The sequence below is a fragment of the Triticum urartu genome, chromosome 1A (genome assembly GCF_056163025.1).
Source record: "Triticum urartu cultivar PI428250 chromosome 1A, HENAU_Tu73, whole genome shotgun sequence".
Taxonomy (NCBI): domain Eukaryota; kingdom Viridiplantae; phylum Streptophyta; class Magnoliopsida; order Poales; family Poaceae; genus Triticum; species Triticum urartu.
This window is the reverse complement of record NC_141873.1, coordinates 444,196,904-444,222,831: the sequence shown is the minus strand read 5'-3', so window position 1 is coordinate 444,222,831 and position 25,928 is coordinate 444,196,904. Positions and strand designations below refer to the sequence as shown.

Below are 25,928 nucleotides of genomic sequence, written 5' to 3'. Positions count from 1 at the left end.
CCTTGAAATTTAGTGAGAGATCATCTTATAATGCTACCGCTATCGTGGTGGGCGCACGGCAGATGCCAAGGGATGGCTAAAGAGAGGAGGAGGCTCGAGGGCGCTGGTGGACTCCAAAGGCGAGGTTGGCATGAGCTGGCGCGGGACGCCGGACATACCCAGGTTCGGGGCTCTTCGGTGAGATAATACCCCTAGTCTTACCGAGTGTAGTTGGATGATCGATAGTACAATGTTGCTCCTGGAGCTGTATGGAGGAGGAAGGAAGCTAGCCAAGGCTTGGGCTGCTCCTTCTCTCCGATGTTGCTCTTTTGTGGCTAGTCCTATGCTTACTTGCTTTTCTCTCGTATGTGTTTTCTGCTTGCCCTCTCGTTCGCCCTTTTGTATGATCGTGGGCTCCCGGGGGGTTTTATAGTCCTACCCCCCAGGGGTACAATGGTAATGTTACAAGCCGGTGGGTCCGTATTGTCGGTGTCCGGGGACCCGGGCTGGGTCCCGCTAAGGGCTTGTGGTTCATCGGGTTCCCCTAGGTACGGGCCCCGCATGCCTAGGGGGAGTGTGCGCCGTCTTGTCGATCGTCAGGGCATGGCCGAGTCGAGTCGCGTATAGTGCTCTCCGTCAGGTTGCCGCTTGCTGTCGTCAGCGGTGAGGGCGGGGGCACTATAGCCACGCCGGCCCTGGTCAGCGGGTAGGTGAGGGGCACTGTTGCCATGTTCCTGCTAACCAGAGGCATGGGCGGGGCACTATTGCCTCGGTCATCGTTGATTGAAGTCTCGTTCCCATCATACGGCCTGGATGGGACGGGAGTTGACCCGCGGCTGGATTGCGTAGCATGCCACGGGTGGCGCTGGCTTGTTGAGGCGGCTTTGGTCGTGCCGGGTTCGGCTAGTCTGGCCGGCTTGCGGGGCTTGGCCGGGTCGAGCGACCCGGCCAAGCGCATGCCAGTATTGACGGGCGGTGCCAACCCCATTGTTTTTTGAAGAGGATCCGGGTTCCGTTGCCTGCCCGGGGTCAATCCCCCCGACAGTAGTCCCCGAAGCTGTGAAGGTGCATCCTCTTCGGATGAGTGGGCCTTCGCAGTTTCCCCCTTAAGCAAGGTGAATTCTGCGAGCACCGGGTCCGGAAACACCCATTGTGTGCCAGTTTTCTCGAAAACCGGATCATGGCATCTCGGCCGTGGTGGGAACCGAGAAGTCTGTCGAATCATGGGGCAATCCCTTGGGCTTTGCGCAGGCGCCACGTGGTGCCCGGAAGTCGGAGGGGCCTGACAGGCCACGCGCATGACGGGACCGGGCGACGGGCTGGGGCCCACCGCCACGCGCCCTCAGCCCAAGCGCGCGGATTTATTGCGGCGTCCGGGGGCCGGTTGCTCTTCCCCGGGCAGTTACTGCGCGTGTACGTGCGCACTTATTGCGGGGTAGTGGAACGGGCGCGTGCAGACGATCCCACTTCCCCACTTCCCCACGTTCAAACCAAGGGTTATAAATCGGGGGGCAGGGGGGCGGCGGATATTATTCTCGCTCGCAACCTCGTGTCCCTTTGCTCTCGCTTCGCTCTTTGCAACTGACGCACTACGGCGCCCGCTGCTCCGAGCAGAACTCCTTCGCCGTCCATCTTCCTTCTTCTTCCTTTGATCATGTCGCTGCCATCGGGCTCCTGGATGGGTTCGAATGTCACCTCCGAGGACATCACCCAACTCCGGGTGACGCGGCGCCTGCCACGGGAGACGGACGTCGGCGTCCGCCTGCCGCGCAACGAGCAGAGGCCTCGGCCCGAGGGGCAGGAGCATGTGGTCTTCCTCACGCACTTCGAGCGTGGGTTCGGGCTACAGGCAAGCACCTTCTTCCGCGCGTTCCTTTAGTTCTTCGGGCTCCAGCCGCATCATCTTGGCGCCGGCTCCATCATCAAGTTCACCGGCTTCATCACCCTCTGCGAGGGGTACCTGGGGGTCGAGCCTACGATCGACCTCTGGGCGCACTTCTTCTCCTTGAAGCAGCAGGGCCCGTCGGCCGGGGAGTTCGCCAATTGCGGGGCCGCCGTTATCTCGAAGCGGTCAGGGGCGGATTTCCCCAAGATCCCGCTGGAGGATTCTGCCAAGAAGTGGCAGAACTCCTTCTTCTATGTCCGCAACCTTGGTGCGGATTGCATCAACCTTCCGGCCTTCGCCATCGCACCGCCGCGGGCGAAGAAGAACTGGGGCTACTCGCCCAGGCGCCCGTCGCAGGAGATCGTCAATCTCTGTGAGCGGGTGACGGTGATGAGGACGCAGGAGGGGCTCACCGGCACCGACCTCCTCGCCGCGTTCATCCTGCGCCGGGTCCTTCTGCTTCAGGGGCGCTCCTACCTCATCGGCAAAATGGTCGGCCTTCAAGACCCCAACCGCATGGGGTCGATGCGGCTGTCCGCGGAGCAGATCGCGCGCGGCGTGAATGACATCTCCAAGGCCAACCTTGGGGAGGACTGGCGGTTTGGCAAGGCGCCGTACAGCAAGTCAAACCCGACGCCGCAGGTGAGTGTCTGGTCTTCTTACTTCGCTGCCGCGTACCTTCTCATCCATCCTAACACGACGCGGGGAGTACTTCTAAACGCAATTCATCATCCTTACGCCCGGGCCCCGTCGCAGGTGGCGTCGGTGGCGCCAGAGGAGCCCGCGCCTCATGGCGGGGAGGAGGCCGAGTCCGACGCTGGGCGTCGCACGGGTAAGTCTCATGTTTTTCTTCATGTGCCTTGAATTGCTGACCGCGGCACGGAACGGCCGGTGATGACGCTAGTTGTCGGTGTAGTGGCGTTGGGCGGGGGAGGCGGCGACGCGGGCGGAGCCGGGTCCTCGCATGGGACGGCGCCGAGCCGCCCGCATGGGAAAGACAGCATCGCGCCGCGACCCCGGGCCCCGAAGCGCACGGCGGACCCGGCCGGGGCCGGGAGGCCGGCCAAGAGGAAGCGCGGCGGCGGGCACGGGAGGCCAACCCTGGTCCCGGTCTTGGCGGGGTAAGCTTCATCTCTTGTTTGCGCTCAGATTTTCTTTTCTTGAGCTAGTCTTGTTTCTTTTCTGCTCATTCTGTCTTCTTCTTTAGGTCGCCAATCGCGCTGGCAAGGGCGGCGACGGAAGCCGCGGCCGCTGAAGGGGCGCGTTCCGCAGGAGCCGGTCCGACCTCGCCGACCAGGCCGAGGTGGAGGGACGGGCTGACTCGGACCTCGGCCTGGATCCGAACGCCGCTGATGCCTTGGCTTGGCGGGACTGGAACTGGGCCGAGGCAGAGCTGGAGGCGGCGTCGGTCTGTGCTTGGGCCGATGCGGCGGCGGCATGGGCGCGAGCCGGCGCGGAGCCGGCCTGGCGCGAGATGCCGGAGGGCACGGTGGTGGTGGCGATGGTCTTTGAGCCGTCGTCGATGAGGGAGCGCGACCGTGGAGGCCGGGCTGAGGTGGTGATCCCCGACCGGGAGGTCGTGGAGGTGGTGCATGACACCCTGCCGCGGGCCGACGTGGTCGAGCGAGCGGGGACTGATGATGGTGGAGGCGGCGTCGTTTTGGAAGAGACGCTGCGGGCGGCGGTGCCGGAGGCAACCCCGGCAGCTGGGCCGGAGATGGCAACGCAGGGCGTCCCGGCGTCCGGGTCAGAGACTGCGATGCACGGCGTCCCGGCGTCCGGGTCGTCATCGGCGCTGGGAGCAGCATCAGAGGAGGTGTTGGCCGCGTCAGGAGCGGCCAGCGGGGAGTACGCCTTGGTGCTCCGGCAGGGAGGGTGCTGAGCTGTCGTGCCGCAGCAGGCGCGGAGCGGGGGCGCCGTTGTCTTCGGGCCTCAGACCCAGGAGGAGGCCGTGCTGGACGCCATCAGTCGCCGCCTGCGAGGCCGGACGGAATGGCTTGAGGCCTTCGCCCAGGCCGAGGTGGAGCGGACGCGTGACCTGGAGCGCGCCGTTCTGGTAAGTCTTCTTGTAATTTCTTCTTTGTGGGGGCGCGCCAGCGCACCCACTGGGTGTAGCTCCCGAGGTTCGGGCCAACTACGTAGTAGTTGGGTCGAATCTTTAGAGTGTTGGCCTTGTTCTGATTTCTTCTTTCTTCAGCATCTCGGCGCCTTCCGGGTCGCCGCCTACAATTGTCTCCTGGGCAAGCACCGGGAGCTCATGGAGCAGCTTGCCGCCAAGGAGGAGGAGCTCCGCGTCACCGCAAGTATTCTTGTGCTCTTTTCTAGTGGGGGCGCGCTAGCGCACCCACTGGGTGTAGCCCCCGAGATTCGGGCCAACTGTGTAACAGTTGGGCCAAATCTTAAGTCTTGCTTTTTTTCTTCTGCTGAGTCCTTCTTTTTCGCAGCCGAGGTGCTGTCCTGGTGGACTCGTCTGCTCCGGGCCGGTCATCACTACGACCGGCTCGTTGCCGACACCGGTCATCTTGGCGTCGAGGCGGCGCAGGTGAGGAAGGAGGCGGCCACGGCTCGGCGGTCTCTCGACGAGGCCAACCGGCTGCATGAGCAGCTGGCGGGTCAGAACAGCCGCCTCAAGGCTGAGGTGGAGCTCCTTAAGGCGGAAGCCGCCAAGGTGGCAGAGGCGCAGCAGGCCCTGGTGGAGGGGAACCAGCAGCGCGGCCAGCTGGCCGACGACAAGGGCCGGCTCCAGGCCGAGGTGGATCGCCTGCGGGGGCAGGTTACCACGGCTGAGGGGGCCCGTTAGGACGAGGCCCGTCGCTGCGAGGTGGTTGAGAATGCAGCCGAAGACAAGGACGCCGAGCTGAAGGAGACCCTTGCCAAGGCGGCCAATCTGGAGAAGGCGCTCAAGGAGCACGACCGCGCCATTGAATGGGAGCGGCGTGGTACGTTGCTTGAGGCGCAGCACCTGGAAGAGTCCTTCTCCAGTAAGTGTTTTTTTGTCGTTTGCCGGGTCGGGATCCGGCCTTTCTTCCTTGTTGTTCTTCTTCTAACTCGCTTTTTCCTTTGTGGCAGGGGCCTTCCCGGAGATGCAGCGGCTGGCGGAGGAAGCCGTCCGCTATCGGCACGACCCGACCGGCGTCGTTGGGTCCGGGACGGATCCGCGGGTGGCCTGGACCTTCCCGGAGATCATCGCCGCCGCTAAGGCCCGCCTGCAGGTCCTGGGAACGCAGTTGGGGCGGCTGTCCCAGGCCGGCACCGCAATGATGGCGGCCCTATGGCCGGACTCCGTCCAACCGAGCAGCTTCTCGCGCATGGCTCGTTGGTTGGAGATGGGGCCAGACCGGCTTGGCGAGTGGCGCGTCTCCGCCGCTCGTGCCGGTGCTGAGATGGCGCTCCAGTTCGCGTTGTCCTGGCATCCGGACCTGCAGCTGGACGCGTTGATGGGCCAGCGGGCCGGTTCGTCTCCCAGGCCAGCTACATCACCGAGTTTGCCTTCCACGACGAGTTCCATCCGGAGCGGACGGAAGACGGCAGGGCCATGGACAGCGACGACTACAGCTTGCTCCTCCACGATCTGGAGGGGAGCTCAGAGGAGACGGGCGTCTACCGCGACGCGGGTGCTGAGGAGGACAACGGCGCCTCGCTCGACCCAAAGGCCGCCAGGGGAGAGCCGTCGACGTCGCGACACGACGCTGGAGATGCCTGAGACACTTTGTGTAAAATCTGTTAAATAGCAGGTCCACCCACCCACTGGGGGTTTTAGGGTGTAATGAACTCGGGCCATGGGCCTTTTCTTAAATACTTGTGTAGATGTCGTGGGTGCTTTTGCTTTTTGCCTTCCGTTTTTTGGACCGATTTCATGCGTTTTTCCTTTCTCAAACCTCCCCCCTGCGAGTTAGACGGCCGAGGCTCTGGTCCGTGACAAGGAGTTCGGTTCTTTGAGAGGAGCGCGCATGACTTGGGTCCCTTGAAACATTGAGCGTGAGCGAAACACCCACTGGGTCAGCTGGCGGCAATCCGGCGAAGCCGGTTGGCGAGCAGCCGGTCGTGCGGCTGTTCATTTGATGAATGGTGGGCCGGGTTGATCGACCTAGTAGCCTTTGACTTAGTGTATGAAGCATAAAGGAGTTTTGGCCCGTTGTGCTTGCCAGCCGATAGCCAAAGCTGGATCTGTGGCTTTAGGGCGAAGTGGGGGAACGCGGCATCCTAACTTTATCAGGAATCACCAAGTAATGCGGTGGGGTGGCGACCGAGCGGGCCAGCCCCCGAGCCCTCGGGTCGAGCAAGTCGGACCGGTGGCCGGGTTTAGTGGTATAGTGATGCAAGAAAATAGGGACACAATAAATTGGTCGACAAAAGGCAGCCCCCGAGTATCATTCGGGACCCCATGGTTTCATGCGTTTACAAAAGGTGACAATACATACGCTCATGCGGCTAACTGTAAAACGGGCGGAGGAGTTCCGCGTTCCATGGCCGGGTCGTTTCTTCATCGGCGGTGTCCTTCTTGCGCTTCCTTGACTTGCGTGCGTCAATGAGGTAGTAGGCATTGCGGTCGCGCAAGGCCCTACTCACGATGAATGGGCCCTCCCATGGAGGGGACAGCTTGTGCTAGCCTGCCTGCCCTTGAATGAGTCGGAGGACGAGGTCACCCTTGCGGAACGCGAGGGGCTTGATCTTCTTGTTGTGGTAGTGCCTCAGGCCTTGCTGGTAGATGGCCGAGCGACTGAGCGCCAGGAGGCATTCTTCTTCGAGCAGGTCGACGCCATCTTTGCGGGCTTCTCTGGCTTCGGCTTCAGTGTACATTGCGACGCGCGACGAGTCGAACTCGGCATCGGTCGGGATGACGGCTTCAGCTCCATAGACGAGGAAGAACAGGGTGAACTCGGTTGACCAATTCGGCATGGTGCGTAGACTCCAGAGAACGACTGGCAACTCGTCAAGCCAGCTGCCGGGTGAGCGGATGAGTGGCTCGATGAGTCGCGGCTTGACGCCGGACAGGATGAGTCCATTGGCCCGCTCGACCTACCCGTTGGACTGCGGATGTTGTTGGCGTTCTGGGAACGGGGGTCCGCAGACTTGCCTGCCTGCGGCCTGCGGCGTGGCTCAAAGGGGGGCCCAACGCGGCCCATCTTCACCAACACAAACCCAAGACCCTCGCGAGGGGCCAAGCCTCGCGGGGCGAATGACGTGGAGCTTCCTCAGGCACGGCCTCATCAGGCTGGCTCACGAGGAGGCGGAGAGACCAAGGCGGGGTACCTCACGAGGTGCCCGTGACGCAAGCCATGACAACCAAGGGTGCCAGGCGGGTGCCAGACCGCGCAGTGTCCTCCTTTCCTCTTTGGTGCAAAGGGGGCAAGCGCAGCCGCGGAGTACCGAGGCATCAGGCAAAGGTTGCCGTTTCGGTGCAACAAGACCAAGACCGGGAGGACTGCAAGACGGAGGTCATCGTGGAGCCCAAGACAGCGTCACCACAAGAGCTTTGTGCAGGCGAAGACTACTTTTGTCAGGATAGCTGGTACTAGCTGTCCCCTTTCAAATTAGCCCGCCATTGTTGGCTCCCTTCCCGCTCGATATTTGGGAAGAGGACCAGGGCCTCTATAAATAGGACCGGCCACCCGCAGGGTGAAAGGGGGATCAATCAAAGGATCAAGCGATCGGAGATAGAGAGAGAGGGAGAGAGAGAAGGGTGACTGAACTCCTCCCAGCAGTTCATCCCCCCAGCCAAGAACAGACCCTCGCGAGGCTGTTCTTCCTTATATTGTTCATCATCATCAGCCCAAGAGGCAATCCACCACACCACACACTGGAGTAGGGTATTACACCACAACGGTGGCCCGAACCAGTATAAACCTCGTGTCCCTCGTGTTATTCTTTCCATAGCTTAGACCTTAGCGAGGCGGAGGGGTGCAGGTAGGTAGGAGGCGAAATCTCCGCGCGCACCCCAGTGTTCGAACCTCAAGGGTCTGCCGGAACCCGAAATTCGACATTTGGCGCGCCAGGTAGGGGTGCGCCGGAATCCACCTTCTACCGCTTCGTGCCCCGTCGCGTCGTCATCACCATGTCCGGTGAGCAGGCGGGCGACCCAGATCCGTGGGCGGCGTGGCCCGCCCGCGCAGAGCCACTCGCCTCGGGCGACCCCATGCCCTAGGCAGCTTGCGGTCCGCAGGGCGCTGCGGGCCGCGGGCGACGCGGACAGGCTTCGACAGCTCTCACACCGCGGCAGGCGCGGTCGGCAGCAAGGGCCTCCAATCACGCCGCGACCACGACACCGTACACCCGCAGGGAGCAGGTGAACTCGAGGGCCGCGCTCACAGTGGCCCGAGAGCTGCTGCAGTGCAGGATGCTGGAGGGCGGCCGCGACGTGCTGCTGGAGCGAGTGGCAGAGCTCCTGGGCTTCGCCGCCTCGGGGGCTCACCCCTTCTGCACCCAGCTCCCATCTCAAGCCCAGGGCGGCCTGCGCGGGGGCTCCGCGCGCGCCTGCAGGCTCCAAGGCTACTCCAACGCCAGCGAAGCTGTCAGCACCGGACCGGCGGCGGCGCTGCCCCCGCACCTGGTCCGCGAAGAAGAAGGACTCGACGCGACCCGTGGCCCTAGTGGACAGCCGCGCTGCCACCCCATGGTGGGCGCGTCAGGCAGGACCGCGTGGCATGCGGAGCATTACGGCATGGCATTCGGGATGACAGCGCCAGAGGAATACATGCCCCTCATGATGGACCAAGGACACCCACACGAGAGCGAACAAGGCTCGCTCCACAGCCCAAGCTGGGGGGACGAGGCGCCAGAAGCTGAGCCTTCCCAGGAGCCCCGGGACGGCCCCACTGGCCACGCTGGAGGCAACGATTATCGGGTACCGCTAATTCTTCAGGAGCAAGCATACGCTAACCATGGGTCACAGGAGGTGCAGGTCGCCACAGCGAGCAGCTGCCCCGCTCCCACGGTCTCCTACCCCTTGGGAGGGGGGCGCAGGGGGCTGCAGGAGAGGGGCCGGGATCCGACATCACCACCACGGCGTTCGGAGCAAGGCGTTCTCAGGAGGTAGGCCCTCCGCTGGGGAGGTGCGTCAGGGCCTGCCCCCGGCGGAGGACCCGTGGTCGTCGGGGGAACCGCTGGCGACCGCTCTACCCCATCGGCGGCGTCCTGGTCTCTGTTCGTCGTTGATGGCACTAGAGTGAGGCGCAAGGCGGGGCCCTCATCTGGCGATATGAAGCAAGGCCGGTACCTGTGAAGAAGGCCAAGTGCCTGTGAAGCTCGCTGCCCCGTGACACTCACGTAATAATGAGTGGGGCTGTACACGCCCCGGAGTCTCAGGGGTGCCGGCCTCAGGCCCTGGGGCTCCCTCCCACGCCCAGTGGCAGCACTTAGCTCCACGCTGGTGAGAAGACGTCCAAGACTAGATTAGGTGCCGGACGCGGCCTTTTGTCTGCTTTCGTTGCCTTTCCCTTTGGTTGTCACTTTCCCCCGCTGGATTCAAGTTGGATTCGAATTTGAGATTTGTGTGTGTTCGGGGAAGGGGTGCTTAGTCTCGTTCGAGCAATTTCTCGCGTTTTGGTTACCACTTCGCCTCAGCTGCCTCCCCTCGTGAGCCCCTCGCGAGCCGGGTCAGGCCTAGCTTGCGCGCAGCCCAGACTGCCGCCGCCGCGTCCTCTCAGGAGGGTGTTTTATTGCAGATCCAACGGATTCAATCAGGGAACACTCAGGACACCACAGCCTCCCACGGGCTACCTCAGGGCCATCACGGGACAAAGGTAAACTAGCCGACCAGCGCGTCGCTTAAGCCAACCACTTGGCGCGGGCGCATGGGCAGTATAGCGTCTACTAACACGATCAACACAAGTTTTACATAAGGGGCTCCCCCTCCAAAATGCCCTCACTGCCATCAGGCCAAAACCTGAGTTCTATTCATGCAGGGTAAGGAAGTAGGAACGATACACAATCAGTCAGATAAATCCCCCAATGCGTCCTTAGGAGCACCGCCCGAGCCGTTGCTGGCGTCGCTGAACTCGCCATCGCTGTCCGCGTCACCACCAGCGGTGTCAGGGCCGTTCGCCGCGCCGTCGTCGTCTGAAGCGAAGGCCCTGATAAGAGCATCCACATTGTCTTCCACCCAGTGCGCCAGGTCGCCTCGGATGGCCTGGGGGACTGGGGCGATGGCAGCGTCGAAATCGAAGTGGGGGTCCATGTTCCGGAGATGGCTGAAGACGCGAGAAAATGCACGCCCGAGCAGGGCGTGGCTCCTCTCCTCCACCAACCTGTCAGCCCTAACCGACCGCGCCTCCAGCTGCGTCACCACGTCAGTGAAGAACTGAAGATTTCCGGCGTAGTTGACTGTGTGCGGCTCGCCAACAGCCGCCTCGCAGACGTTGCCCAAGGCTGTGTTGGCTCTCTCCCGGAGTGTGGTGAGCATGGGACCATGCTCATGCTCCAGGATCCGCTGCTGACGTATCCCGTCCGCATTCTGGTGCGCGACGGCCTCAGCCTCCTCCACCCGCTGGCGAAAAGGAGCACCTCAGCCTGGGAGGTGGTTAACTCACCTTGCGCCACCTCAAGGGCGGCCCGGAAAGCATCGGCCCGCCGCGTCGCTTCCTCCAGCTTGGCCCTCAAGGCGGCAGTCCTGCCTTCAGCTTCGGCCCGGATCAACCCCAGCTTCTCTTCGAACTCGTGCTCGAGGTTCAAATGCGCCATCGCCACCCGACGTCCGACCTCCTCCAGGACACGGGCTTCCTGTGCAACGACATCATCCTCCGCCTGCGTCACCAAGCGCTCCCTCGTCTCCAGGCGCTCGTACTCGCGGGTACGTTCGGCGGCTTCCAGCGTCAGCGCCTCCTCACGCTTCTGGAGCTCTGCCAAGTCGCCAGAGGCCACCTTCATCGATGCAAGGGCTGCCTCACGCAGCTCCACCTGCTCCTCCAATGAGTGGCACTAGGCCAGGAGCTCCCGAGCCCGCTCCTCCGCCGCCTTTCGCCGCCGGTCGGCTTCCCGGGCCTCCTCAACGCCCAAGATCGGGCCTCCCGAGAGGCCACCGGCGATGCCTTGGCCTCTGCGTCGTCAAGATCGCGCTGACGGCGTGCAAGGGCGATGGCGCCCTCCAGCGCGCGCCTCTCCGCAGCCAGGCGCAGGCCCTCGGCCTCAAGGCGCGCATCTTCATCAGCTAGCTCCTCACCAAGCAGGCTCACCGCGTCAGCCGCCCTTCGAAGGAATCCTTGGCGGAGAGCACGACGCTCCCGAGCGCGCTCGAGCACGTCCTCCACACCATCATCTGCCCGAAGCAAGCGCCGGGGGCCACGAATCAGCACTCCCCCTCCGGGCAGGGGGCTGGGGGCTGGCACCCTCCCGACGGCGGGGCACACCGCGCCAGAAGCCCGGCCTGGAGCCAGTCCGTCCTTAGGCAAAGAGCGCAGGGGGCGCCTCAGCTAATCGCAGTCCACGACCAAGCGAGAAGCCCACGGCAGGCTGGCTATGCCACGAGAAGGCCCGCGAAGGAGGATCGCGAGGTGCGCAGGGCCACGATAAGCCTCGGGACGATTCGCCTCTTTGATTGCCCTCACCACAAGGGCTCCGCTGCTCAGAGCGCTTGAGGACGATGGAGGGGGCGAAGCCAAGGGGGACGGCTCCTCAGCCGTCTCCGCAAGCTCGGCTGGAAGGGGCCTGCGGAGCAAGGGTCAGTAAAAGCAACAGAAGGATCGGGAGCTGGGAAAGGAGAAGGCTTACTCATCAGTGGCGAAGTACTTCCTACGCTTCAGCAGGCGAAGTTGGCTCCGATAGCAGGGGGCTGGGCACCCCTGCGTCCACATACAGCCACCGCTCGCAGAACCCAGCCGCGGGCAGGGGGAGCTTGAAGTCAATCCCAGAGGCCGCTATCTCAGACGCGGCAACGAAGCTCACGCACGCCCAGCATTGGGTAGGGTCGACAAGGCGCAGCGAGAAGAAGTGGCACAGCAAGGCAACCGAAGGAAGGATGCCCACCATAGCCTCGCAAACAAAGGCGAAGACCGAAAGGAGGGTGATGGATTCAGGACCCAGGTGCATCATGTGGATCTGATAGTGGGAAAGCACGGCATTGAAGAAGTCAGAAAAGGGAGGAACCAGACCCGCCCACAGGGCGTCGGCAAAATACGGGACCTCGGTGATTATCCTGTCGATGGAGAAGTGGGACACGGGCTAGGCCGTCGTCCTCCCGCACTCGTTGAAGATAGTGGCCAGAGCCGAGCTGACCTTGCCCAAGCCCTCGGCGGGGGCCGCCAACGGCGGCGGGCAAGGCGGAGACACGGGTTTCTTCCCTCTTCCCTTCTTCGTCGGAGCCATGGCGATGGGGAAGGGGGGGGGAAGGTTTGAGATTGGGTTGAAAACAGAAGCCGGAGTTTGAGCGGAGGAAGAATAGAGGGCGCTCGAGCAACAGAAAGGGGAACGACTGTGTACGACTACGAGTCCGCCAAGCATGGCGCAAAATAAGGAGGGCGTGGGGGAACAATGCCGCCCACGTCCTATCAACCGCCACGCGGCGCCCAAGGCCGCAGGCTGTTAGGGCCCGCGACGCTTCGCTCTTGCCCTTCCGCCTCCCTGCACGGCCAAGTCCGGGCGCGCCTTGGGCCCGGGGGCTACTGTCGGCATTCTGGGAATGGGGGTCCCCAGACTTGCCTGCCTGCGGCCTGCGGCGTGGCTCAAAGGGGGGCCCAGCGCGGCCCATCTTCACCAACACAAACCCAAGACCCTCGCGAGGGGCCAAACCTCGCGGGGCGGACGACGCGGAGCTTCCTCAGGCACGGCCTCATCAGGCTGGCTCACAAGGAGGCGGAGAGACCAAGGCAGGGTACCTCACGAGGTACCCGTGATGCAAGCCATGACGACCAAGGGCGCCAGGCGGGTGCCAGCCCGCGCAGTGTCCTCCTTTCCTCTTTGGTGCAAAGGGGGCAAGCGCAGCCACGGAGTACCGAGGCATCAGGCAAAGGTTGCCGTTTCGGTGCAACAAGACCAAGACCGGGAGGACTGCAAGATGGAGGTCATCGTGGAGCCCAAGACGGCGTCACCACCAGAGCTTTGTGCAGGCGAAGACTACTTTTGTCAGGATAGCTGGTACTAGCTGTCCCCTTTCAAATTAGCCTGCCATTGTTGGCTCCCTTCCCGCTCGATATTTGGGAAGAGGACCAGGGCCTCTATAAATAGGACCGGCCACCCGCAGGGTGAAAGGGGGGATCAATCGAAGGATCAAGGGATCAGAGATAGAGAGAGAGGGAGAGAGAGAAGGGTCACTGAACTCCTCCCAGTAGTTCATCCCCCTAGCCAAGAACAGACCCTCGCGAGGCTGTTCTTCCTTGTATTGTTCATCATCATCAGCCCAAGAGGCAATCCACCACACCACACACTGGAGTAGGGTATTACACCACAACGCTGGCCCGAACCAGTATAAACCTCGTGTCCCTCGTGTTATTCTTTCCATAGCTTAGACCTTAGCAAGGTGGAGGGGTGCAGGTAAGTAGGAGGCGAAATCTCCGCGCGCACCCCAGTGTTCAAACCTCAAGGGTCTGCCGGAACCCGAAATCCGACAGATGCGCAATGGAGGCCAGGTCGAGGCGGATGCCGGAGACGGAGCAGTATTGCTTGAGCGCACCCTTGGCGAAGTTGGTGCCGTTGTCGGTGATCATGTTGTTCGGCATGCCGTAGCGCACCGCTATGTCCTTGATGAATCGGACAGTTGTTGGCACGTCCAGTTTCTTGATTGGTCTTGCCTCGATCCACCTAGTGAATTTGTCCACTGCCTCCAGCAAGTGCGTCATGCTGCCTCGAGCGGTTTTGAAGGGTCCCACCATGTCGAGTCCCCAGACCGCGAAGGGCCAGGCGATCGGTATGGTGCGGAGTGCTGACGCTGGCTGGTGGCTGCGTTTGCTGAAGCGCTGGCATCCTTCACACTTGAGGACGAGCGACTCGGCATCTTGGAGGGCCGTGGGCCAGTAGAAACCGTGGCGGAACGCCTTGTCCACCAGGGATCGTGATGCGGCGTGGTGCCCGCACTCGCCCTAATGTATGTCAAGGAGGATGTCGATGCCCCATTCCAGCTTGATGCAGCGTTGGAACACGCCGGTGGAGCTGTGCTTGACGAGCTCGTTGTTGATGATGCTGTTGGCGGACGCCCGGCGCTGCACTTGCCGAGCTTCGGTCTCGTCCATGGGGAGAACCTCGTTCTCCAAAAATTCTGATATTGGGAGGGCCCAAGATGGAGCCGTAACTACGGCGAAGACGGCCACCAGGGTGGGTTCCGAGTCTGCAGGCCCCGAGCCGGGTTGAGCAGCCCCCGGGTCGGGGATGGCGACGGCCGGGTCCGGGACGATGGTGGCCAGGTCGAGCTGAGCAACCCCTGGGCCGGGTTCAGCAGTCCCCGGGCCGGGTTGAGGTGCGGCCGGGTCGTCTGGAACGTGGATGGACTCGGAGTCCGGCGATGGCTTGACGGACGGCTTGCACAGGTGCTCGAGGGAGACGCCGGACATGATGGCTTATCGTGACGAGGCGATCTTGGTGAGTGTGTCGGCTGCTTCATTCTCCGCGCGTGGGACGTGGAGGAACTCGCAGCCCTCGAAGGATCCGGACAGCTTCTAGACGAGGAAGCGTTAGCTTGCCATGTTGGAGTCATGGGCGTCCCATTCGCCGGAGCACTGCTGCACCACCACGTCCGAGTCGCTGTAGCACAAGATGCGCCGGATGCCGAGTTCCTTGGCAAGCCGGAGGCCGTGCACAAGGGCTTCGTACTCGGCGACGTTGTTGGAGGCGGCGAAGTGGATCTGGAGTGCGTAGCGGAGCCGGTCGCCCTTCGGGGATGACAGTACGATGTCGGCCCCCAAGCCGAGTCACATCTTGGACCCGTCGAAGTGCATGCGCCAAAGCGTCGAGTGGGGAGGCGGCGGCAAATACTGGGTCTCGGTCCAGTCGACGAGGAAGTCGGCCAGGGCTTGAGACTTGATCGCGGTGCAGGGCTCGTAGAGGATGGTGTGGCCGGCTAGCTGGATCGCCCATTTGGCAACCCGGCCAGAGGCATCCCGGCACTCGATGATTTCTTCGATAGGTGCCGTGCTGACCACGGTGACAATGTGCTCTTGGAAATACTGCTTCAGCTTCTTGGCGGTGAAGTACACGTCGTAACACATCTTCTGGTAGTGCGGGTAGTTCTACTTGGAGATGGAGAGCACCTTGCTCAGTTAGTAGACTGGGCACTGGACGGCTTGGATCTTGACCTTCTCTGGTCGCTCGACCACCAGCACCATGCTGACCACCTACGAGGACGCGGCTATGTAGAGCAACAGCGGCTCCTTGTCGGTCGGAGCGGCCAAGACTGGTGCGGTGGAGAGTATGCGCTTGAGGTTTTGGAAGGCCTCGTCTGCCTTGCCGTTCCATTCGAACAGGCTCGTCTTCTTCATCAGCTAGTACAGGGGTAGCGCCCTCTCGCCCAGCCGGCTTAGAAACCGGCTGACCGAGGCCAAGCATCCGGTGAACTTCTGGACATCGCGCAGCCGAGATGGCTTGCACATGCGCTCGATGGCCTTGATCTTCTCTGGGTTCACCCCAATGCCGCGTTCCGATACGAGGAAGCCGAGTAGCTTTCCGGCCGGGACGCCGAAGACGCATTTTTCCGGGTTAAGCTTGACCTTGTATTCACGGAGGTTGGCGAATGTTTCCTTCAAATCGTTGAGGAACGTGAGGTGCTGCTTGGTCTTCACCACGATATCATCCACGTATACGTGGATATTGCGGCCGAGTTGCGGCAACAGGCATTTCTGCATGCAGCGCTGGAAGGTGGCACCGGCGTTCTTCAAGCCGAACGACATGGTGATGTAGCAATACGCCCCAAAGGGCGTGATGAAGGACGTCTTTAGGGCGTCGGCCGGGTCCAGCTTGATCTGGTGGTAGCCGGAGTAAGCGTCCAGGAAGGACAGGAGCTCACACCCGGCGGTCGAGTCGATGACTTGGTCGATCCGCGGGAGGGCGAAAGGATCCTTGGGACAGGCCTTGTTGAGGCTGGTGTAGTCGGTACACATGCGCCAGGTCTTGTTCTTCTTCAGGATGAGGACTGGATTGGCCAGCCACTCGGGGTGAAACACTTTCATTATGAAGCCGGCCGCCAAAAGCTTGGCGACCACTTCACCAATGGTTCTTCGCTTCTCTTCATAAAATCGTCGTAGGGGTTGACGGACAGGCTTGGCATCCTTGCGGACATGAAGTTTGTGCTCGGCGTACTTCCTTGGGATACCCGGCATGTCCTTGGGGGTCCATGCGAAGATATCCCGATTCTCACGGAGGAAGTCGACGAGGTCGCCTTCCTATTTGTTGTCGAGGTGGGTGCCTATGACAACATACTTGCTGCAGTTGGGGTCTTCTGGGTTGAGCTTCACTTTCTTGGTCTCCTTGGAGGGCTTCAAGGCGGCCTCGTTGGCCGGGTCCGGGGTCGGGATCGACGCGGCGGAGGCCTCGCCTGCCAGGGCGACGATCCGGTCAAGCTGGCGCCGCTCCTCGACAATGACCAGTGACTCGGCCAACTTGGCGCCGTCTCGGGTGCACTCCAGGGACTTGCGGTAATCGCCGGTGATGGTGATGAGGCCCTTGGGACCCAGCATCTTCATCTTCAGGTACGCGTAGTGGGGAACCGCCATGAACTTGGCGAGCACGGGCCGGCCCATCAACGCGTGATACGCACTGGACAGGTCCACCACCTCAAACTAGATTGGTTCGCGCCGGAAGTGGCTGCTGTCACCGAACAGGACATCCAGCCGGACCCGGCCAATGGGGGAGCAGGAGAGGCCGGGCAAGATGCCGTGGAAGATCGTTCGGGTCGGCTCCAGATCCTTGGCCTTGAGGCCGAGCTTGGTCATCGTGTCGCGGTAGAGGATGTTGATGCTGCTACCGCTGAGGGAGTCCTGGATTAGGGGGTGTTCGGGTAGCCGGACTATACCTTCAGCCGGACTCCTGGACTATGAAGATACAAGATTGAAGACTTCGTCCCGTGTCCGGATGGGACTTTCCTTGGCGTGGAAGGCAAGCTTGGCGATGCGGATATTCAAGATCTCCTACCATTGTAACCGACTCTGTGTAACCCTAACCCTATCCGGTGTCTATATAAACTGGAGGGTTGTAGTCCGTAGGCAATCAACTCCATATACAACAATCATACCATAGGCTAGCTTCTAGGGTTTAGCCTCCTTGATCTCGTGGTAGATCTACTCTTGTACTACCCATATCATCAATATTAATCAAGCAGGACGTAGGGTTTTACCTCCATCAACAGGGCCCGAACCTGGGTGAAACATCGTGTTCCCTGCCTCCTGTTACCATCCGGCCTAGACGCACAGTTCGGGACCCACTACCCGAGATCCACCGGTTTTGACACCGACATTGGTGCTTTCATTGAGAGTTCCTCTGTGTCGTCGCCTTTAGGCCCGATGGCTCCTTTGATCATCAACAATGATGCGGTCCAGGGTGAGACTTTGCTCCCCGGACAGATCTTCGTCTTCGGCGGCTTCGCTCTGCGGGCCAATTCGCTCGGCCACCTGGAGCAGATCGAAAGCTACGCCCCTGGCCATCAAGTCAGGTTTGGAAGCTTAAACTACACGGCTGACATCCGCGGAGACTTGATCTTCAACGGACTCGAGCCACGGCCAAGCGTGCCGCACTATCTCGAGAGGCATGATCTAGCTTTGCCCCCGGAGAGTGTCCTGGAGGCCGCACACGCATCAGTTCCGACCCCTAACTCGGAGCCTATTGCGCCAATTGAGGATGAGCGGTTGGACGCCACCTCGGGGGCTGCGATCCCAAAAGCGATCGAGCCGAACGCTAGCCCCGCACTTTGCACGACCCGTGACTCCGAGGATCCGGACTCCTCCCCGGACTCCGAACCCCCCGCGCCCCTGCCAATCGAATCCGATTGGGCGCCGATAATGGAGTTCACCGCCGCAGACATCTTTCAGCACTCGCCTTTTGGCGACATCCTGAATTCTCTTAAGTCTCTCTCTTTATCAGGAGAGCCCTGGCCGGACTACGGTCAGCGAAGGTGGGATACGGACGATGAGGAAATTCAAAGCCCACCCACCACCCACTTTGTAGCCACTGTCGACGATCTAACCGACATGCTTGACTTCAGCTCCGAAGACATCGACGGCATGGACGACGATGTAGGAGACGAACAGGAACCAGCACCTGTAGGGCGCTGGAAGGCCACCTCGTCATATGACATATATATGGTGGATACTCCAAAAGATGGAGATGGCGATGGAACAGTGGGGGATGACGGCCCCAAGAAACAGCCAAAGCGCCGGCGTCAGCGGCGCCGCTCTAAATCCCGCGAAAGCAAAAACGGTGATTCTGGCACGGGAGATAATACTACCCCGGATAGCGCCGAAGAACACCCACCTCAGCAAGATTCGGCACAGGAAGATGGAGAAGCCAGCCCTCATGAGAGAACGGCAGACCGAGAGGTCGAGGATGATAACTATACGCCTCCCGCCGAAGACGAGGCAAGCCTCGATGACGACGAATTCGTCATACCATCAGACCCCACCAAACTAGAGCGTTTTAAACGCAGGCTTTTAGCCACGGCAAGCAGCCTCAAGAAAAAGCAGCAACAGCTTAGAGCTGCCCAAGATTTGCTAGCTGACAGATGGACTGAAGTCCTTGCGGCCGAAGAGTATGAACTCAAACGCCCCTCCAAGAGTTACCCGAAGCGCAGGCCGCTACCCCGATCAGAGGAGGAAGCACCTACATCACCAGCGCATGACATGGCAGACCGGCCACCTCGCGGCCACGACAGAGAGGCCTCTCGGCCCTCCACCCAAACCATGCCCCGACGCCGCTCAACTAAGGCACGGGAAAATGCACCCGACCTGCGAGACATGCTGGAGGATAAGGCAAGACAAACAAGATCGATCTACAGATCGCGCAGGCGCCCTACGGCATGTGACAATGATCTTCACTCCGGATACAACAAATCCGGCCGGGCCGAACACAACAGACATAGCTCTTGCGAGCTGCGTCGTGATATAGCCCAGTACAAAGGCGCCGCACACCCGCTATGCTTCATGAATGAAGTGATGGATCATAAAATCCCAGAGGGTTTCAAACCCGTAAACATCGAATCATACGATGGCACAACAGATCCGGCGGTATGGATCGAGGATTATCTCCTTCACATCCACATGGCACGCGGCGATGATCTACACGCCATCAAATACCTCCCGCTCAAACTTAAAGGACCGGCCCGGCATTGGCTTAACAGCTTGCCAGCAGACTCAATCGGTTCTTGGGAGGACCTGGAAGCCCCATTCCTCGACAACTTCCAGGGCACTTACGTGCGACCGCCGGATGCCGATGACTTAAGCCACATAATTCAGCAGCCAGAGGAATCGGCCAGACAATTCTGGACACGGTTCCTAACAAAGAAAAACCAGATAGTCAACTATCCGGACGCAGAGGCCCTAGCAGCCTTCAAGCATAACATCCGCGACGAGTGGCTTGCCCGGCACCTGGGACAGGAAAAGCCGAAATCCATGGCAGCCCTCACGACACTCATGACCCGCTTTTGCGCGAGAGAACACAGTTGGCTAGCTCGCAGTAACAACTTATCAAAGAACCCTGGTAATTCGGATACCAAGGACAAAGGTGGCAGGACACGTCGGAATAAGCAAAAACGCCGCGTTAATAGCGACAGCAATGAAGACACGGCAGTCAATGCCGGATTCAAAGGCTATAAATCCGGTCAGCGGAAAAAGCCATTCAAAAAGAATACTCAGGACCCGTCCAGTTTGGACCGAATACTCGATCGCTTGTGCCAGATACATGGCACCCCCGAAAGGCTAGCCAATCACACTAACAGGGATTGTTGGGTGTTCAAGCAGGCAGGCAAGTTAAGGGCCGAAAACAGAGACAAGGGGCTGCACAGCGACGACGAGGAGCCCAAGCCGCCGAACAACAATGGACAGAAGGGCTTTCCCCCACAAGTGCAGATGGTGAACATGATATACGCAACCCACATTCCCAAGCGGGAGCGGAAGCGTGCGCTACGGGACGTATACGCGATGGAGCCAGTCGCCCCAAAGTTCAACCCATGGTCCTCCTGCCTGATCACTTTTGATCGAAGGGACCATCCCACAAGCATCCGTCATGGCGGCTTCGCCGCATTGGTTCTCGACCCAATCATCGACGGATTTCATCTCACAAGAGTCCTCATGGACGGCGGCAGTAGCCTGAACCTGCTTTATCAGGATACAGTGCGGAAAATGGGCATAGATCCCTCAAGGATTAAGCCCACAAGAACGACCTTTAAAGGCGTTATACTAGGTGTAGAAGCCAACTGTACAGGCTCAGTAACACTTGACGTGGTCTTCGGATTCCCGGACAATTTCCGAAGCGAAGAGTTAATCTTCGATATAGTCCCGTTTCGCAGTGGCTATCACGCCCTGCTCGGACGAACCGCATTCGCAAAGTTCAATGCAGTGCCGCACTATGCATATCTCACGCTCAAGATGCCCGGCCCTCGAGGAGTAATTACGGTCAACGGAAACACCAAACGCTCCCTCCGTACGGAGGAACATACGGCGGCTCTCGCAGCGGAGGTACCAAGTAGCCTTCTCAGGCAATTCTCCAGTCCGGCTATTAAAAAGCCAGACACTGCCAAGCGCGCCCGGAGTAACCCACAGCAGGACCGCCTGGCACAGTCTGAGCAAGCGTAGCAATGCGGCCCCAACCCCAGCTTTCGCGACATAGCGAAATCAGTACCTCGCGTACATAACTACGCCCTTGAAATACCATGGGCACAGGGGAAGGGGCACAATAACGGCACGCCCAAAATACGGCTTAAAATGTACTAGGGGCTGCCGGATTCTTTTTTAATTTTTTCTTACTTTCAGGACTCCATACTTCGGACGACCTGTTCGGCAATTCGACTGCCACACAAACGATGCAAGGTCCAGGTAGGCAGACAAGCCATGCCGCATTATGGAACTCCCAGGTGGTCTCTATTACGAGCGGTATACCTATTTTAAATACAATTCCGCGGCCTGCCCCTGGTCAGGACATACTGAATAGTCCAATACCTTTTGCTTACCGCACTATTTGTATCGTTCGGCTATGATAAATAGCCTCTCTATAAACAATGCTTAGCTTTTTGTCTATTTTTTGCATTATCCTCTTTTCACATATATGTTTATTAAATGACATGATTGCACCCGTACACCATGGTACGGCAAACACGCCAGGGGCTTCAGTACCCCTCATAATGGTGTGAGAAGTCCGTACACTTTCACAAGTGCGGCACCCCGAACTTATAGCACTATATGCATCGGCTCCGAATCATGATTTGGGTCAATAGTTGGGTTTGCCCGGCTCCTATGTTTTGGTGCCTTATGTTCCGCTCTATCGGCTAAGGTAGCACTAGGAGAACCACTGCGATTGTGCCCTAGTTCAGCTGGGTTAAGCACCTTAGTGGAGAAAGCTAAAACTGACTGCCATGATGAGGCGAGAGACCAGTCGCTGTTCGAGAGGTTTTTCGAGTCCCTAAAGACTTATGCCGCTTCGAGCGAGGAGCTGTCTTTGTCCGGCCAAGGCGTGGATAGCGCCCCAAACTCGGTCTTCCGAACTAGGGGCTTCGCCGAAATTTAAAATTATAGAGTTCTATGGCTAAGTGAGAGTGTTCAAGCATTATAGTCCGATTGCCTAGTTCGTTGTGCTGAGCGCCTCCCTCGAAGGACCCAACTATGGGAAAAAGAGCGCTCAGGTTTATCCCGAATACCCCAGCACTAGTGGCATGGGGGCAGAAGCCGACGACTGGCCATCTCTCAATTTTTTGATAAACGGCTACACAGAAAGTAATATTTTAAATTCAATAAGCATTGCTTAGCGCATATGAACAAGTTTTCAGCGCACAGGATAAACATGAGCGAGTTCATTCAAAAACCACATCCTTGGTACATTCATCCGCCACATGGCGGGCACCTGCAAGAACATCCTTGTAGTAGTTCTCGGGCTTGCGATGATCCTTCCACGGCGGCGGCCCGTCCTTCACAAGCTTCTCACCGTCCAGCTTACCCCAGTGCACCTTTGCACGGGCAAGGGCCCGACGGGCACCTTCGATGCAGACGGAGCGCTTGATGACCTCGAGCCTCGGACAGGCCTCCACCAGCCGCCGCACCAGCCTGAAATAGCTCCCAGGCAGGGCCTCTCCGGGCCACAGCCGAACTATGAAGCCCTTCATGGCCTGTTCGGCCGCCTTGTGGAGCTCGACCAGCTGTTTCAGCTGGTCGCTCAAAGGCACAGGGTGTCCGGCCTCAGAATACTGAGACCAGAACACCTTCTCCGTCGAGCTGCCCTCTTCAGCTCGGTAGAATGCGGCGGCATCGGATATGCTGCGGGGAAGATCTGCGAATGCCCCTGGAGAGCTCCGGATTGGGGTAAGTAACAAGTAGTTTACTTTTATATTTCTGCTTTGCATGAAGAATGCCTTACCCACTGCTATCTTCCTCATCTCCTCCAACTCTTGGAGGGCCTTTTGGGCTTCGGCCTTGGCAGACTTGGCAGTCTCAAGGGCCATCGCGAGCTCGGATGCTTGCGCCTTTGACTCAAGCTCCAAACTCTCATGTTTTTTCATGAGAGCCTGAAGCTCTTGCTGCACCTCGCCGACCTGAGCCCCAAGTCTGTCTCGCTCGGTGCGCTCCACGGCCGTTTTCTTTTCGGCCTCAGACGGCGCCTGCTTAAGGGTCGCCACCTCAGTCGTGGCCCCTACAATAAGCAGTACAATCCTGTTATTTTTTTGCAATCACGCCTTTTTATAGGCACTTTTTCTGTAAGGTATTTCTTACCTTCTTTCTCCTCGAGCTGCCGCTTGGCAAGGCCGAGCTCTTGCTCGGCCCGCTCGAGGTCCTGCTTCAGGACACCCACCTCCGCAGTCAGTGCGGCGGTGGATAGCAGCGAAGCCTGCATATGCATATTGACTCTTTTTGTTAGACTCCTGCGAAATTTAATAGATCCTCCATTCGGCTTTTCTTTCCGAACGCCAAACAGAGCATCAGGGGCTACTGTCTATGCGGTAATATTTTTACATATTTTTACTTACCTCGAAGCCTGTTAGAAGGCTAGCGCAAGCTTCAGTCAGTCCGCTCTTGGCGGACTGAACCTTCTGGATCACCGTACTCATAATAGTACGGTGCCCCTCGTCGATGGAGGCGCCGTCAAGCACCTCCAGCAGATTGTCCGGCACCTCCGGTTGGACGAAGGCCGCCGGCTCAGAAGGCTTGCTCCTCTTGGAAGGAGTACGCCTACCGTGGTCCGGAACTGTGGAAGATTCCGGCGCGGTGTCCGGCACAAAGCCGGACTTGGAGCCTTGGGGGGGCCTTATCCCCTTCACTCCTGGAGTCCGGGAGGTTGCCTTGCGGCTCCTCCTGGACCACCTCCTCCTGCCCCGGAGCATGTCGCGACGCCACTTCAGCGTCGTCTGCAGTGCGGGGGGAGACAGCGGGAAGAACTGAGTTCACGTCCGATGAGTCCAGGGAGCCGCCCGATGATTAGTCGAATTCGGCCTGGGGCGGACTGCATAATTACATTCGACATCAGGGAAAGCTGTGCAACAAAGGAACATCATGGGTTATTCTGATATCCGAACTTATGATTTCGCCAGACGCTTGGCCCTGTTTGGCCACTCCTCTCCGCCCTCTTCGGCGTCGGGGGAGTAGTCCGGCGGAGGGGTCTTCCTTTTCCTAGACCTCTCGGCCTCCCCCGTTGGGGCAGCCTTCCTCTTCTCTCCTCCCTCCGCTGGGGGGGAGAGTTTTCTTCTTCCTCCTCGTTTTCACGGGAAGAGGGCGTCTCGGACTCACCGGATGACAAGTCCGACACCACCATGTTACGGGCACTCTTTTGAGTCCCCGTGGTCTTCTTCTTCTTGGCCTTCTTCTCCGGCACCACATAAGGCGCCGAAACTAGCAGCTTCACTAGTAGAGCTGGGGCTGGGTCTTCGGGCAGCGGAGCCGGACAGTTAATCGGTCCGAATATCGCCCGCCAAGCCTGTCAAAGGTAAGGGAGTTTAGATCCCGCATAGAGTCAAACTATGAAGAAAGCTTAACATCCTGTAAAAGGTGAAGATAGCTTACCTCGCTAGCGTGACGCTGCGAGCTGTATCCGCGGTTCTTGGAAGCGGATGCGGGAGCCTCGGCGCCCTTGAATAGCACCTTCCAGGCATCTTCGTACGTCGTGTCGAAGAGCCTGCTATGGTTTGGTGCTGCGCCGGGTCGAACTCCCACAGATTAAAATCCCGTTGTTGGCACGGGAGGATCCGGCGGACGAGCATAACCTGGATTACATTTACAAGCCGGATTGGCTTGTTCACCAGGGACTGGATGCATGTTTGCAATCCGGTCACCTCTTTTTCGTCACCCCACGACAGGCCCGTCTCTTTCCAGGACATAAGCCACGTGGGGGGTCCGGATCGGAACTCGGGGGCTGCGGTCCATTTCGGATCGCGTGGCTCGGTGATGTAAAACCACCGGATTGCCACCCCTTTAGGGTCTCCACAAAAGAGCCCTCGAACCTAGGACGTTGGCCATCTTGCCCGCCATGGCGCCTCCGCACTCCGCCTGGCTGCCGCGCACCACCTTGGACTTGACATTGAAGGTCTTGAGCCAGAGGCCGAAATGAGGGCGGACGCGGAGGAAAGCCTCGCACACGACGATAAATGCCGAGATATTGAGGATGAAGTTCGGGGCCAGATCGTGGAAATACAGTCCGTAATAGAACATGAGCCCCCGGACAAATGGGTGGAGTGGAAAACCCAGTCCGCGGAGGAAGTGGGGGAGAAATACTACCCTCTCATGGGGCCTTGGGGTGGGGAGAAGCTGCCCCTTTTCGGGAAGCCGGTGCGTGATGTCCTTGGACAGGTATCCGGCCTTCCTTAGCTTCTTGACTTGGCCCTCCGTAGCGGAGGAGACCATCCACTTGCCTCCCGCTCCGGACATTGCTGGAGAAGGTTGAGGTGGGAAGTGCGGGCTTGGGCGCTGGAGCTCGAGTGCGCAGGAGATGGATAGACAAAGGAGGAAGAAGGCGTAGGTAAAAAGGTGGGTCCTTATCCCCTTATATGGGCGGATGCGGTTGTGCGTCCCCACCAGCCTAGTAAAACTCGCTTGTCTCCCAAGCGCCGTGATAAATGGCGCGGTTGGGTTTCCCACGTCCGTATTGATGAGAATCCCGTAAAGGGGGTACATGATCTCTGCTTTGACAAGACGTGCCAAGGAAACCGCCTCGCAAAACATGCTGAGGTGGAAAAGTAAAAACGATTCGAGTAAAGGACTTGGCCGTAGTGTGATGACACACTGCGGAATACGTCAGCAGTTTTGATTTGTGTTAATATTATTCTCTCTATGGCAATATGTGGAAGCTTATTTTGTAGAGCTGGACATTACTCTTGGTGTTTACAATCTTCTATGAAGGACTTGGAGGAGGAACCCGCCTTGCAATGTCGAAGACAATTTGCACGCCAGACTCGTCGTCATTGAAGCCTGGTTCAGGGGCTACTGAGGGAGTCCTGGATTAGGGGGTGTTTGGGTAGCCGGACTATACCTTCAGCCGGACTCCTGGACTATGAAGATACAAGATTGAAGACTTCGTCCCGTGTCCGGATGGGACTTTCCTTGGCGTGGAAGGCAAGCTTGGCGATGCGGATATTCAAGATCTCCTACCATTGTAACCGACTCTGTGTAACCCTAACCCTATCCGGTGTCTATATAAACCGGAGGGTTGTAGTCTGTAGGCAATCAACTCCATATACAACAATCATACCATAGGCTAGCTTCTAGGGTTTAGCCTCCCTGATCTCGTGGTAGATCTACTCTTGTACTACCCATATCATCAATATTAATCAAGCAGGACGTAGGGTTTTACCTCCATCAAGAGGGACCGAACCTGGGTAAAACATCGTGTTCCCTGCCTCCTGTTACCATCCGGCCTAGATGCATAGTTCGGGACCCACTACCCGAGATCCGCCGGTTTTGACACCGACAACCGCCGTCGACGAGGACTCGAGAGAACTTGCATGTCTGTCGCGCGACGATGGTGG

The 25,928-nt window shown here is 59.4% G+C and overlaps 1 protein-coding gene and 1 pseudogene across 1 annotated transcript; one reads left to right on the top strand and one right to left on the bottom strand.

The window, feature by feature from the left end:
• The first annotated feature begins 1,633 nt into the window (after positions 1-1,633).
• LOC147991625 (uncharacterized) lies at positions 1,634-2,728 on the top strand (annotated as a pseudogene).
• Positions 2,729-13,872: 11,144 nt separating this feature from the next.
• On the bottom strand, positions 13,873-14,340 carry LOC147991624 (uncharacterized). The gene has a single exon (XM_087538745.1). It carries the CDS (start codon positions 14,338-14,340, stop codon positions 13,873-13,875), a length of 468 nt encoding a protein of 155 aa, XP_087394871.1.
• Positions 14,341-25,928: the final 11,588 nt, after the last annotated feature.

Coding starts and splice junctions, on each gene's coding strand:
- LOC147991624 (XM_087538745.1), bottom strand. CDS start 14,340: ATGTCCGGCGTCTCCCTCGAGCACCTGTGCAAGCCGTCCGTCAAGCCA.